This window comes from Citrus sinensis, chromosome 3 (assembly GCF_022201045.2).
Source record: "Citrus sinensis cultivar Valencia sweet orange chromosome 3, DVS_A1.0, whole genome shotgun sequence".
In the NCBI taxonomy this organism is placed as follows: domain Eukaryota; kingdom Viridiplantae; phylum Streptophyta; class Magnoliopsida; order Sapindales; family Rutaceae; genus Citrus; species Citrus sinensis.
In genome coordinates, this window is record NC_068558.1 from 27720587 (window position 1) to 27734300 (window position 13714).

Consider the following 13714-nt stretch of genomic DNA (forward strand, 5'->3'; position numbering starts at 1 on the left):
TATTTTTTTTTGGAGAAGCATAGCAATTGCATGCACTGTTACCTATTATTAAAGCTCACATATACATACGATCAAGTTCAAGAGATTTATTAAGTAATGAAGATAGAAAAAAAAAAGACTTAGATTATGGTCCCAAAATATTGGAAAAAATTAATGGCTGCAATAAATATTTTTTTAGTATTATATGGTAAGTTGATACATGCTAAAATAGTAAAGGGTCAAACATAATTCATCTTATTAATAATATTTTTTTTGGTAATACAAGTAAATTTATAATTTAATCCAATAATTGGAATGCTACAAAGTTAATGGGAACGTTTAACACAAAAATAGTGGAATAATAGTTTAAATACATGAACCCATGAGGATGAAAGCATAACCAAAATTATGGACTAATCTAACCAAAAATAAATTATAAAAAATAAACTTGTTACTTAACCCAAGTAATTGGAATCTTACCAAGTTAATGAGAAAATTCAACATAAAACTAGAGGAATAACTAGCTGAAATACATGAAACAATAAGAGAGAAAGTGAAACAAAAATTAGGAACACATCCAACAGAAAATAAAAGTCACTTAGAATCTAATCCAAAATATTGGTATTTAATGAAATTAATAGGAATATCAAACACAAAATTAGTGAACCAATAAGTTGAAATATATGAACCTATAAATTAAAAAAATAAACCAAAATCAAGAACTAGTCTAACAAAAAACAATTGGTATTTAACCTAAATAATTGAAATCTTATCAAGTTAATTGGAATATTAAATACAAAACTAGTGGAATAATAGTTAAAATAAATAAACCCATAAATGAGAAAGTAAAACCAAAATTATGGGCTTATTTAACCAAAAATAAAATTATTAACGTAAATTTGGTACTTCATCCAAATAATTGGAATATTACCAAGTTAGTAGGAAACATTCAACATAAAAATGATAGAATAATTAGTTGAAACGTGTAAAACAAAAGGAGAGAAAGTTTAACCAAATTTAGGTACTTATCGAACGAGAAATGTATTTACTTGGAATCTAACGTAAAATATTAATATTTAATGAGTTTAGTAGGAATATTGAACACAAAACTAGTGGATTGGGAAGTGGAACAAATGAACCAATTAATAAGAATGTTTAACCTAAATTAGGGGTAGATGAAATTAGCTTGGAACGTCTACCTAATATATTGATTTTTAACCAAAAGAATTAGGACATGATTATTTTATATTTTTTTAACATTCACTTAAATTAAAAATACTTTCTCACACAAATATCTTTTTACTAATTATTTATAAATTTCCTTCATTTTTCATTTTATTTTGTAATAATAAAAAAAGTTTTTAAAGCAAGATGAAAAAGATTGGGGGTCATAACAATATGTTATTATTTTCTTGAAAGTTGATATTTCATAAAATAAAAGGGGGTTCAAATATATTTTGCCTTATCAATATTATTGTTAATAAAAAAATGAACTTGGAACGCCAATATATAATATGGGAGTCTAATTGGAACAAAAAAGGGGAACATGAAGGTTGAAATTTTAGAACCGAAATATGAGAAAGTTTAACACAAACTAAATACCTATATATAATATTGGAATTTGATTAAAAAAAAATGGAAACATGAAAGTTGGAATATTAGAGTCTAAAGATGAGAAAGTTTAACCAAAATTAGAGACTTATTTATAATGTTGAAATTTGACCAAAAAAAAAAAATAGGAACATGAAACCCAAAATTGGTGATTAATTAATTGGAACTTTATAAACCAAAAATGAGAAATTTAACTAAAATTAGAGACTTATCTATAATGTTGGAATGTATAAAAGAAATTGAATATAAACAAAAACTAGTGGTTCAGTTAATTGGAACTTTAGAATCCAATTTGAGAAAGTTTAAACAAAACTAGAGATTTATCTATAATAATGGAATTTAATAAAAAAAAATTAGGAATATGAAACCCAAAACCTGTGGTTAAATTAGTTGAAATTTAGAACCTAATATGAAAAAGTTTAACTAAACACTAGAGACTTATGCATAATGTTGAAATTTGACCAAAAAAATAGGAACATAAACCCAAAACTAGTGATTAATTAATTGGAATTTTGGAACCCATATATGAAAAGTTTAACCAAAACTAAATGCCTATCTATAATGATGAAATATGATGAAAAAATGGGAACATTTTAGAATTAAATAGTTTAACCAAAGCCTGTAGTTAAATTAGTTGGAACTTTAGAATTAAATATCAAAAAGTCTAACCAAGACTAGAGACTTATGTATAATGTTGAAATTTGACCAAAAAATAGAAACATGAATCCCAAAACTAGCTATTAATTAGTTGGAACTTGGAAGTTCAGAATTAGCATGTGAGAAAGTTTAACCAAAACTAGATATTTATCTATAATGTTGGAATCTGATAAAAAAATCAGAACATGAAAGTTGGAACTATAGATCCCAAAAATGAGAAAGTTTAATCATAACTAGAAACTGATGACATCAATTTGGAACAGCTACCCAATACATTGGTATTTAACCAAAAGTGTAGGAATATAATTATTTTATAATTTTTCATAATTTATTTTATCATATTTAAAATGAAATCCACCAACATATTTTGTATCATTCAATATCTTATCTTCATTTATAATTTTCTTTATTTTAATTGAATGGATGAGTATAACCGGTAAAATACCGGCTTTCCAGGTCGCAAAAGCAGGCTGTATGTTATACAGCACTGCACAGGAGGATGACCTGAAAGGTGAAACCGAAAATATTCTATCAACTTTAAAAAGGATGAAGAAAAAAAAAATCGGTGAAATTGTCACGCGCTTTCTGGGAAGAATCAAAGAAAGTGTTTGGCTATTACTTTTTTTTTTTTTTTTGTGTCCCCCCCAAAGCTTAACTTAGTTGAATGGAAATTAAATATTTAAATGGTACCAAAAGGTATTGAATATTGATGAGGTGCCAAATTTTGAATTTTTCTATTTTTTTATACCCAATTTTGAGTCAAAGTTCAGATAATTACTTTTAATTAATTAATTTATTACCAAAAAAATAAGTACTTTGTTATCAACACAATATCTTGAAATTCCCAGCAACTATTCATATAAGGAGCTTCCAAGAAATTATAGGATGGACATGAAAGAGGAAAAAGAAATTTGTTGGACCCACCGTCTTGAAATCTCATTTGATTTCCAACTAATTTTCGCGGCATATTCACGATAATCTCCGCGTTTTACTTTTTATCATGACTGTGGGCTACTCGGTGCCATCGCCTCATTGAAATTGTTGTATCTACTTTACAAAATAAAAAAGAAAAGCAATAAATAGCAGATGGTAATCTACTTTACAAAATTATTATCACATCCCAAATCAATTTTCCAATCATCAAAATCTCTAATCAATTGAACTGTTTCTTTAAGTTGTTATGGCTTCTTCTTCTTCTTCTCGTCCATCCAGCAGTTTGAGTTTGATAAATAATCCTCGAAACAATAAGTATGATGTTTTTCTTAGTTTCAGAGGAGAGGAAACCCGTGACAGCTTTACTAGCCATCTTTATTCAGCTTTGTGTCAAACGAATATCGAAACTTTCATTGATGACCAACTCGTCAGAGGAAATGAAATCTCACAGTCTCTTCTTGATGCAATTGAAGCATCAAGCATATCAGTTATCGTATTCTCTGAAGGGTATGCTTCTTCCAGATGGTGCCTCGATGAACTTTTAAAGATCCTCGATTGCAGGAAAGAGTATGCACAGATTGTGATACCAGTTTTCTATCGGGTCGATCCATCACATGTGAGAAAGCAAATTGAGAGTTTTGGGGTTTCATTTTCGAAGCTTGGAGAAAGATTTCCAGACAAGAAGCAAAGGTGGAGTAGTGCTTTAACTGAAGCAGCCAATCTCTCTGGCTTTGATTCTCATGTCTTCAGGTAACAGTCAATTTATCACGAATTTTATAATTATTTTTATTTACTCAAGTTCTAGTGTTATATAACTAATTTCAAAGCAAATAATTCTGTATCAAATTAAACATCGGAACTAACTAAAAACTCTCCTTTTGATCTCTTTTTGAACTTATTACTATGTCTTTTGTATTTGCTAGGAATGAATCTGAACTTATAAAGACAGTTGTTGATGAGATTTTGGAGAGGCTGCTTAAAGTGGCTCCATTTGATAACAAAAATCAGCTAGTTGGAGTAGAATCAAGAGTTGAGGAAATTGAATCTCTATTAGCTGCTGCACCTATATTAGGGATTTGGGGCATCGGTGGTGTAGGCAAGACAACAATTGCTAGGGTGATTTTCAACAAAATCTCCAGAAATTTTGAAGGTTCTTGCTTCCTTCAAAATGTAAGAGAAGAATCGCAGAGCCCTGGTGGATTAGCTAGGTTGCAGCAAAAACTTTTTAAAGAAGTATTGAAGGATGTAAATGTGATTCCTGATATCGACTTCAACATTAGAAGGCTCAGCCGCAGGAAGGTTCTGATTGTTCTCGATGATGTGACTAGTTTCAGTCAAATAAAATCCTTAATCAGAGGTTCTGATTGGTTTCTGCCTGAAAGTCGTATCATACTAACCACAAGAGATCAACAAGTCCTTAAAAGTTGGGTTGTGAAAGAGAGAGACATTTATGAGATGAAAGTATTAGAACACAATCATGCCCTTGAGCTTTTTAGTCGACATGCCTTCAAACAAAACCGTCCTCGTGAAGCAGTTTATAAGGAATTGTCGGAGAAGGTAATAAATTATGCTCAAGGTGTTCCTTTAGCACTGGAAATTTTGGGTTGCTATCTATTTGGAAGGGAAAAGGAAGTTTGGGAAAGCGCAATAAACAAATTGAAAAGGTTTCCTAATATGGAAATCCAAAATGTGCTCAAAGTAAGTTTCGATGATTTGGATGATGAAGAGAAAAATATTTTTCTGGACATTGTTTGTTTCTTTAAAAGGGAAGATAAAGACTTCATTATAAAATTTCTTAATGCTTGTGGCTTTGATGCACAAATAGGAATAAGTGATCTTGTCAATAAGTCTCTTATTGTCATACACAACAACCAAATAACAATGCATGATCTGCTACAAGAAATGGGTAGGGAGGTTGTCAAGCAAGAATCTGTGAACAATCCAGGAGAACGCAGTCGACTGTGGCATTACGAGGATATTATCGAAGTTTTGACCTTTAATACGGTAAGTATTTTTTTTTTTAAAATATATACATTATAATATTATTTGGAATGGTACTGGATATGTATTCTCTGCTGATAATTATACATAAATAGATGGGTTATAAAATGAATAGAAGAGTGACACTAATAAAAGGAAAAAGTTTGCAATGTCAATTTGTATATAAAAGTTTGTAGTCAAACATATATGTTACAATGTTTTTTTTTTTTTTTTGTCCTACACGTCGGTTTACATTTGCTACCTAACAATTACTATCAACTTTAATTTATAGATTTGATTTTAATTTTATGTCATTTATTGATTATTAGGGGACTGAAAAAATTGAGGGCATTTGCTTCGATATGTCTAAGGTGAAACAGATCTGTCTATATTTGGATACATTCACAAAGATGCATAAATTAAGATTTTTGAAATTTTATAATTCAATCTCTGAGGGAAAGAGCAAATGTATGGTATCTAATTGCCAAGGTCCTATACTTGCTAAAGTGAGGTACTTTCACTGGGATGGTTATCCATTGACATCATTGCCTTCAAATATTTATCCAGACAAGCTTGTTTTTCTTGAAATCCCTCGTAGCAATATTGAACAACTTTGGGACTGTGGTTTCCAGGTATATGTTAATATTTATTGAATTTCTTATTGAGCATTTGATTATCGAATGATTTGTCATCATGGCTACCTTTTTTGTCCGAACAGCATCATGGTAAGTTCAAAAAGACAGTCACCGCTGTCTGGAATTTTTGTGCCAAAACTCCAAGCCCCTCGTTGATTCCACATCTGAATAACCTAGTTAGCCTCAATCTAATCGGTTGCCCAAAATTGAAGAGGCTTCCTGCAGAGATCTCATCAGCTGGTAATTTAGAAGAGATACGTTTAAATGGAACTGCAATCGAAGAACTGCCCTCGTCCATCGAATGTGTCCCGAGGCTTTTGGACTTGGATCTTCAAAATTGTAAAAGGCTTAAGAGTCTCCCAAGCAGCCTATGTAAGTTGAAATCTCTTAAGAGTCTGTATCTCAATGGGTGCTCAAATCTTCAAAGATTGCCTGACGAACTTGGAGATTTAGAAGCTTTGGAGTATTTGCATGCTATGGTAACAGCTATAAGAGAAGTACCCTCATCCATTGTCTGTTTGCACAATGCTCGTGATATTTATTTCAATAGAAGCAAGGGTAATCAGCAGATGGGTTTATCATTGCCGATCACATTATCTTTAGATGGCTTGTACAATCTAACGTATTTGGATCTATCTGATTGCTGCACACAGAGTTACCTGAAAATATTGGTCAGTTATCCTCTCTAGAATATTTGTATCTATCGAAGAACAATTTTGAGAGAATACCAGAAAGCATCATACAACTTTCTGAGTTGTCATCTCTCTACTTCAATAATTGTGAGAGGCTTCAATCTTTACCGAAGCTTCCATGCAGTCTACATAAGTTGTTTGCACATCATTGCACGGCAATGGAATCATTACCAGGTTTATTCCCAAAAAGTTATGAATCTTATCCGCCACTTATTGAGCTGAATGGCAATTATAAATTGGATCGGAATGTGATCGAAGGAATTCTCGAAGATGCTCTGCGAAACATTCAGCATGTTGCAACTGCACGTTGGAAGCACATGAATGCACGGGAAGAGGTGCGTCTTTAACTCACCCATCTCAATTTAATTATATATTTTTTCTCTTTTTTTCTCTTTTCAATTTTTTGTTAGCAATTTTTTTTTTAAAATAATGATTTGTGTGGTACGATATCTTATCCAGAATTTGAAGGTTTTGCCATATTACCTGGGAATGAAATTCCAAAGTGGTTTAGCTTTCAAAGTGTGGGATCTTTGATAACATTGAAGACGCCACCTGCAGGTTGTTTCAGTTATAAAAAAGTAATCGGTTTTGCTTTTGGCTCTATTGTATCATTTCGAGACCATTATGATGATGTGTTTGAATTGTTTTGTGACATCAAAGTCAAACCCAAAGATTGTGATCCGCATGTGATACAGATAGATCTGGACCTGTATTGTTATGTAGAGTCAGATCACTTAATTTTGGGGTACTACTCGTTTGGTAATGACGATTTAAATAGTTTTCGGGATTGCGTTATTGAGGCAGTTCAATTCTATTTTAAGAAAGATCAGGATGACTCTGAACGTTTGGAATGTTGCGGGGTAAAAGAATGTGGGATCCATTTATTGTACGCCCCAGATTCAACGAAGACCCAAGCGGAAGTTTCAATAATCAACAAGAAGAGGAGCCACAACCCCAGCAGATGACTGAAATAATCTTGAACCATCATCCATCACATGCAGCTGGTACGTTTCTGTAAATTAATTAATCTTCCTATATGTAGCTTATTTTGCTGGCTTGGTTTCTTTCTTTTGTATGCGTTTTCAATTCTTTTCTTCAGTTTCTAAATACAATTAATTACTAACCGAAATAATAAGGCCAAGTAATGAAAGAGCAAGCAAAATACACACACTTCATATTCTCCAAAATAATGAATCAATGGTGGCAGACCCAAAAAAAAAAATATTTATCATGGCTAAACTATACAACAACTAGATGTAAAAACTGAAATTTTATGGGTTTATGAGTTTATGGAAGTTGTTTTAATAGATTCAATTAGAGCTAAACTAAATAATAATAAAACCACTTATTCGGTTTATTGTGGACTTTAATTTTTTTAATTAAAATGTGGATTTTTATAATTTTTATAAGTTCAAAATTTATGTGTTTATGAATTTATGGGACTATTTTTAGAGATTCAATGGAGTTATTTTAATAAATTTCACATAGGCTAATTAAAATCTTAAGTAATTTTTTCCTTAATTTTTAGAATTTTTTTTCAACAGCAGTGCTTGGGCCCGCACATCATGGGCTGAGCCACCAGTGCATATGGTAACATCCTCATGTATCTGGGTACCTGAAAAAATGGTTGCCCCCTAGCCTGATTATATATACTAGGGCACAAATATTCAATGCTAAAAACTAAAAATCCTCAGCAATGAATTTGCAAGAAGCAACATCAATGTAAATGAATATAGAAATGGAAATTTGTTTTTGTTAATTTTTTAAATAATTTAACTTATATATTAAGGTTATTTTAGGTATTAAAATTGGTTTATGGAGTAAAATTTTAAATTTTAAATGTTCTCCTCATATTTTTATCTACATTTCTACATGCAAAAAAACAAGACCTAAGTTTCTATTCTTCCATTCTACTATTATATTTCTTTGTACCTTTTTTTTAAAATATCTGTATTTACCATCTTGTTTAAGAAATAACAACTATTTTTGTGGATTTAAGTTATCATACGGTCTTTATTTAGATAAAATTAATTAGGTAAAAATTTATCATTGATCTTTATTGCTGAGATAAAAAAATATTCTTTTATATTTCAAGTTTAAAAATGACTAAGTGATGGGTGTCGAAGCCAACAAAAATAAATTCCTACTCTAAATAAATTGTGTATAGTGATTGAGCAGGGTCGTGTCCACAGAGATCGGTAATTATTTAAATCCTTTTGAAACGTAAAACGTAAAATGGGGGAATTGTTGACAATAATAAAAATCAAATTAAAATAACAAGAATGCAAATTAAAGTTGTAATTCAAATTGGAGAAAGCTCTGGTTGAAGGAATTAACTCAGCTTGATTCGACTACTGATCATTGATTCAAATATAGATTATTATTATTACTTATGAATAGACCGGTTATAGCTACTGAGACCCTCTAATAGCCAATCTCTCCTTAACTAGTCGATAACCAAGGTACGACCGTTGGTTATTTCCCTAATCAATAGACAACCCTAGATACGATCATAGAATTTAATCAATTGACAGCCTGAAAAACCAGAGAGACCCAAATCCTAATCAACACATATGATGATTCATTTAAATTAGATTGTTTATTCTCACAACACAACTCTCTGCTATGTTATTTGTCACAAACATTAAATTCTTCATACGATGAATCCTTTAATTGACAATAGATTGAGTTGATAATTAAATAGTGGCCAATTACCTAATTAACAAACATAATCATGAAAATAATACAGAGAATAAACAAATACCCAAAAAGCAATAAAACAATTAAAGCACAAGAAAGATCTCACAGTAGTGATGAATCAAAGCTTCGTTATCCTTCAACCAGAAAAATAGGTTTAGTTCTTCATAGAGAGAAGAGAAAAATTAGATCTAGGGTTTCTTTCTTTTTCTCCAATCCAAAATTCCCTCTTTTTCACAATAGATTCCTCCCTTAAATACTTTCTCTCTCTTCTCTTTTAGAATTCTATTTAAAATAAAATCCTAATATCTGAAATATTAAATTCGTAATTACAAAAATAACCAAAAATACAAAACACGTTAAACTAAAAACTGCAGGTCCGCAGTTGACAGCACGCGCCCACGCCTTATCAACAAAGTTCTTCTGACGCTCATAATTTCTCCAAGAGAACAATCATCCTTAAACATCATCTTATAGCTCAATTTTATCATCAATCAATAGAATTGCACCTACAAAAGTAAAACACAAGTAAATCACTATTATTAAGTGCAAAACATTGATATTAAGGGAAGTAAATAATGCAAAACTAGTGCATAAATTGCACTCTAACACTAAGTTCGCTATAATTGAACTTAAAGGATTCTTTACATCTTATTTATTGTCACCGAAACCAAATTTCTAATTCCCTCACTAGCTAATAGAGTACATATTAATAATTAACAACAAAAATGTAAGTAATGGGTGGACCGTAAACACCTTAACTTATATTTCTATAAGTTAATTTTTGTTGGGCTTGAACTAATAATAACGCAAATAAATAATCAGCTCTATATAGAAAGCAAATTTTTAAAATGAAAAAGGAATCAGTTACCATTTCTTTGCAAGACTCACAAGGAATAGAGGAAAGTAAATGGGAAAATATTCAAGTCTTGGGAATTTTAATAAAAATTGGGTTTGGGGAACTATTCTAGAGTATTTCCATCCCTAAATTTATCTAGAAACACCCATTAGAGAGGAATTTAAGTGTAGGAAGTGTAGAGAGAGGAATTGAGTGAGTGGAAAGTGATTCAAGCTTTCAAGTTGGTTTTCTCACCAAACGGAGTAAGATTTTTATCATTTTATCTTTATTTGAAGTTGGATTTCATGGGAATGAAGGTAATTTAAAGATTAGTATACTTTATTTATAATTAGGGTTTCTAAGAAATGGGCAAAGTTGGTCTCAAGCTAATTTTTGTAATTGGTGGTTTATTTTAGGTGCACAAGGGCACCCACAAGTCATTGTAGAGCTGGAGACATGTAGCCCTTACAATTATTTCGATTCACTGTATAATTAGCTTATAGTTTTATATTATGTTTAGGTACTTTATGGTTAGTAATGAAATTGTTGATAATGTGGATGATTTATTAGTATTATGATATATGGAAACTTAATTATTGAGGCGGAGTATGGAATTTTGAGCATAAGTTGTAATTTATGGCTTTGAGGGTGTTATAGTAATTTTCAACTTACAAGTATGAATTCGAGAGTTGTATGTTATGGGGTAAATATTCATTGCGAGTTATATCTTATAAATTTAGTTGTATTTCATGCATTTGGAAAGTAATTATGCCATTTACTTGATATAGGAGGAACATCGAACATGAGTCAACCCGCTTACGTCGACGATAATCAAGCTTGACCATCATCATTATGAGTGGAATATACTAAACTTGTCTTTTATATTTTTATTATGATATCAATTTGGGTAAAATAAAGTATTTTTACAATGTCCGATTTAAGTTTTTCTAGAAATAGAAATTTTATTTGCATGTTGATGTGTTTATTAAAGGTGCATGTTGATTGGTTTTCCAATTTTTCTTACATATTTTGGTTATAAATTAATGCATGAAGAGTATTTTAATGAAAAGGAATATAGATTTAAAGTATGTTTAAAATGTTAATATATAAACGTGTTGAATTAGCTGATGAAGCAAATCAGAAGAGACCAATATGACGTGGGAGTGTTGCGTTTTGGGGAATAACTTGTATAAGTGAAACGACTCTGTGAGTTGTCGTTTCAGCTTTAGTAAGTCACAAGCCTGTCACGTGTTAAAGCCAAGTCGTTAAAGGTTGTTATTTTCACGTGAGCAAAGCGTAAGCTTTTGGGCTTCAGGAAATCAGTTAAAGAGCTGTTAAAACAGTTGGTTTCTACACGAGAAGGTGAGGGGTATTTTCTAGAGAGGTTGAGAGAAGTTAGATCGACTTCCTGTTCTCTGAATTGTACTCTGTAAAGCTTGGTTGAATTCCTTACAAATCAATAAAGCTAATCATATTGTTTCTCCGTGGATGTAGGTTGATGTAAATCAGCTGAACCACGTTACATTGTTTTGTTCTTGATTCTTTGTTATCTAAATTCAGTTTTTCATCTGTGTTTCGAATTGATTAAACTTAGCCGAAATCAAATCTTGTAAGCATCTTGTTTGGTTTGATCTTGAGATCTTGGGCTGCAGTTGGTGTTGATTGATCTTTGTTTTGATCTCACCAATTGCAACAAAACGCACATAAAATTTTATTTTTTCAAAATATTAAACAAAACCCTTTCCCTCTTCTAGATACAAAGATAAGTATAGAGATTCAGTTATAGAGATACAGTTGAGATAGAGGCCCTTCATCTGAGCACACATTAGGATTTGGGCCTTGTGTTTGGATGCTTCTGCTCTATTTTATGCATGTAGTATGATGAGACATATAAGATGGCACATCATTTTCATTGGTTTACCTGTTGTTGGCTTGTAGCTTCGAGCATGATAGTACACTTTTTTTTAATTACATGAGATTATTATTCAAGAGTACAACTCATATTACATGAGATTACAACTGATATTTACAAATCAAACTATTACTAAGACTTTACATCGATTCTTATGAAGTACCGTCAAGATTTTTACCCTCTCTAATATTCGAGGGACGTCTACTCCACTCACATTTTAGAAGTGAGAAGACTACCTTCACTCAAATTAAAAAAGGAAATTAAACTCTCACAATGCATTGTGGGGACTCGAACCTGTGACCTCACAATTGTGAGGTTTGGATTCTAACCACTAGGCTGAAGCCTAGTGGCGCATAATAGTACACTTTTAGTGCATTATTGCACTGTCCGTAGAATGATTAGGTTTGACAAGGTTATTCCTCTAGGTATTTGTTTAATGACAAATTTAGAATCATTTATTTAATTATATTATCTTTTGATATGATTTCCAAAATTATTAGGTTTAGTATCATGTATTCCTTTTTAATGCTAATTACTTGATTTAAAGATTAAACAATTTACTTATGTTATTACATATAGCTTGGTGAAATTGTATATTACAATAATATAATTATTCTAAAATAAGTTTACTTTCAAAACTTATTATCCACTCAAGAAGTTTTATACTCACTCCATTTTATTATACTTTTCTCCCTCACAGAAGATTGCAGGTACACCAGTTGATCGAGCGACTATAGTTATTTTGGGTTTTGACCATATGATAGTGACATAGATGATATTATTAGGGCATTTTTATCACCTCATTTTGGATTGTATAATTATATTATAATTTGATGATTACTGATGTTTAATGTATGTTGCCATTAGCTATGATATATTTTTTCGATACTTTGGAGATGTTGGGTGATATTTGATGAGTTCATTTAAGTATATTATTTACTATGATGTGTGGTATTATGGTTAATGGGGCTGAAGTTGAACAATGAAGTTGGTTGAATATTAAATTATTTTGAGAGTGCTTATATTATAGATTTGTGTATTGGAAATATAAAAAACATAGGGAGATTATAACGAATTTTTAACAAAATCGTTATTGATAAGTGTTGGGGGACTTACCATAAGATTTTTAGGTATCCAATCCAAAAGACTAACCTTTTAGGTAGAGTGACCTACTACCTTATAAACCCAAGCATCTCCCCTTTACTAGCCAATGTGAGACACAACTCAACAATCCCCCCCTCAGACGAAACCACTGCCGGACTCCGGTTCTTTCGTCCGACACACCTGAATTGTTCCACCACGACATTCCGACTACTAGGGTCTAACTCTGATACCACTTGTTGGAGGGACTTAGCATAAGATTTCTAGGTATCCAACCCAAAAGACTAGCCTTTTAGGTAGAGTGACCTACCACCTTATAAACCCAAGCATCTCCCATTTACTAGTCAATGTGGGACACAACTCAACAATCTTCCCCCCGGACGAAACCACTGCCGGACTCCGGTCCTTTCGTCCAACACACCTGAGTTGTTCCACCACCACATTCCGGCTATTAGGGTCTAGCTCTGATACCACTTGTTGGGGGGACTTAGCATAAAATTTCTAGCTATCCAACCCAAAAGACCAGCTTTTTAGGTAGAGTGACCTACCGCATTATAAACCCAAACATCTCCCCTTTACTAGCCAATGTGAGAAACAACTCAACAATAAGTTTATCTAAATCACGCTAGATGAAACGTTTCCTTAAGAGTTCACGACGGGCCGGACATTTCATAGACTC

General features: G+C 31.7%; 1 protein-coding gene across 3 annotated transcripts; it reads left to right on the top strand.

The window, feature by feature from the left end:
• Window positions 1-3339: 3339 nt before the first annotated feature.
• Window positions 3340-12783, top strand: LOC107177066 (disease resistance protein RUN1-like). Of its 3 annotated transcripts, none has more exons than XM_052436606.1 (6): window positions 3340-3930; window positions 4104-5184; window positions 5490-5792; window positions 5879-6822; window positions 6947-7491; window positions 12635-12783. In XM_052436606.1, exons 1-4 carry the CDS (start codon window positions 3428-3430, stop codon window positions 6482-6484), a joined length of 2493 nt encoding a protein of 830 aa, XP_052292566.1. In that variant the 5' UTR covers window positions 3340-3427; the 3' UTR covers window positions 6485-6822; window positions 6947-7491; window positions 12635-12783. The 3 variants fall into 3 exon arrangements, with proteins under 3 accessions (XP_052292566.1, XP_052292564.1, XP_052292565.1); XM_052436604.1 differs by lacking the exon at window positions 12635-12783 and adding an exon at window positions 10811-11016; XM_052436605.1 differs by lacking the exon at window positions 12635-12783 and adding an exon at window positions 10439-10753.
• Window positions 12784-13714: the final 931 nt, after the last annotated feature.

Coding starts and splice junctions, on each gene's coding strand:
- LOC107177066 (XM_052436606.1), top strand. CDS start 3,428: ATGGCTTCTTCTTCTTCTTCTCGTCCATCCAGCAGTTTGAGTTTGATA. Junction 3,931..4,103: donor TTTGATTCTCATGTCTTCAG/GTAACAGTCAAT, acceptor TGTATTTGCTAG/GAATGAATCTGAACTTATAA. Junction 5,793..5,878: donor TTTGGGACTGTGGTTTCCAG/GTATATGTTAAT, acceptor TTGTCCGAACAG/CATCATGGTAAGTTCAAAAA.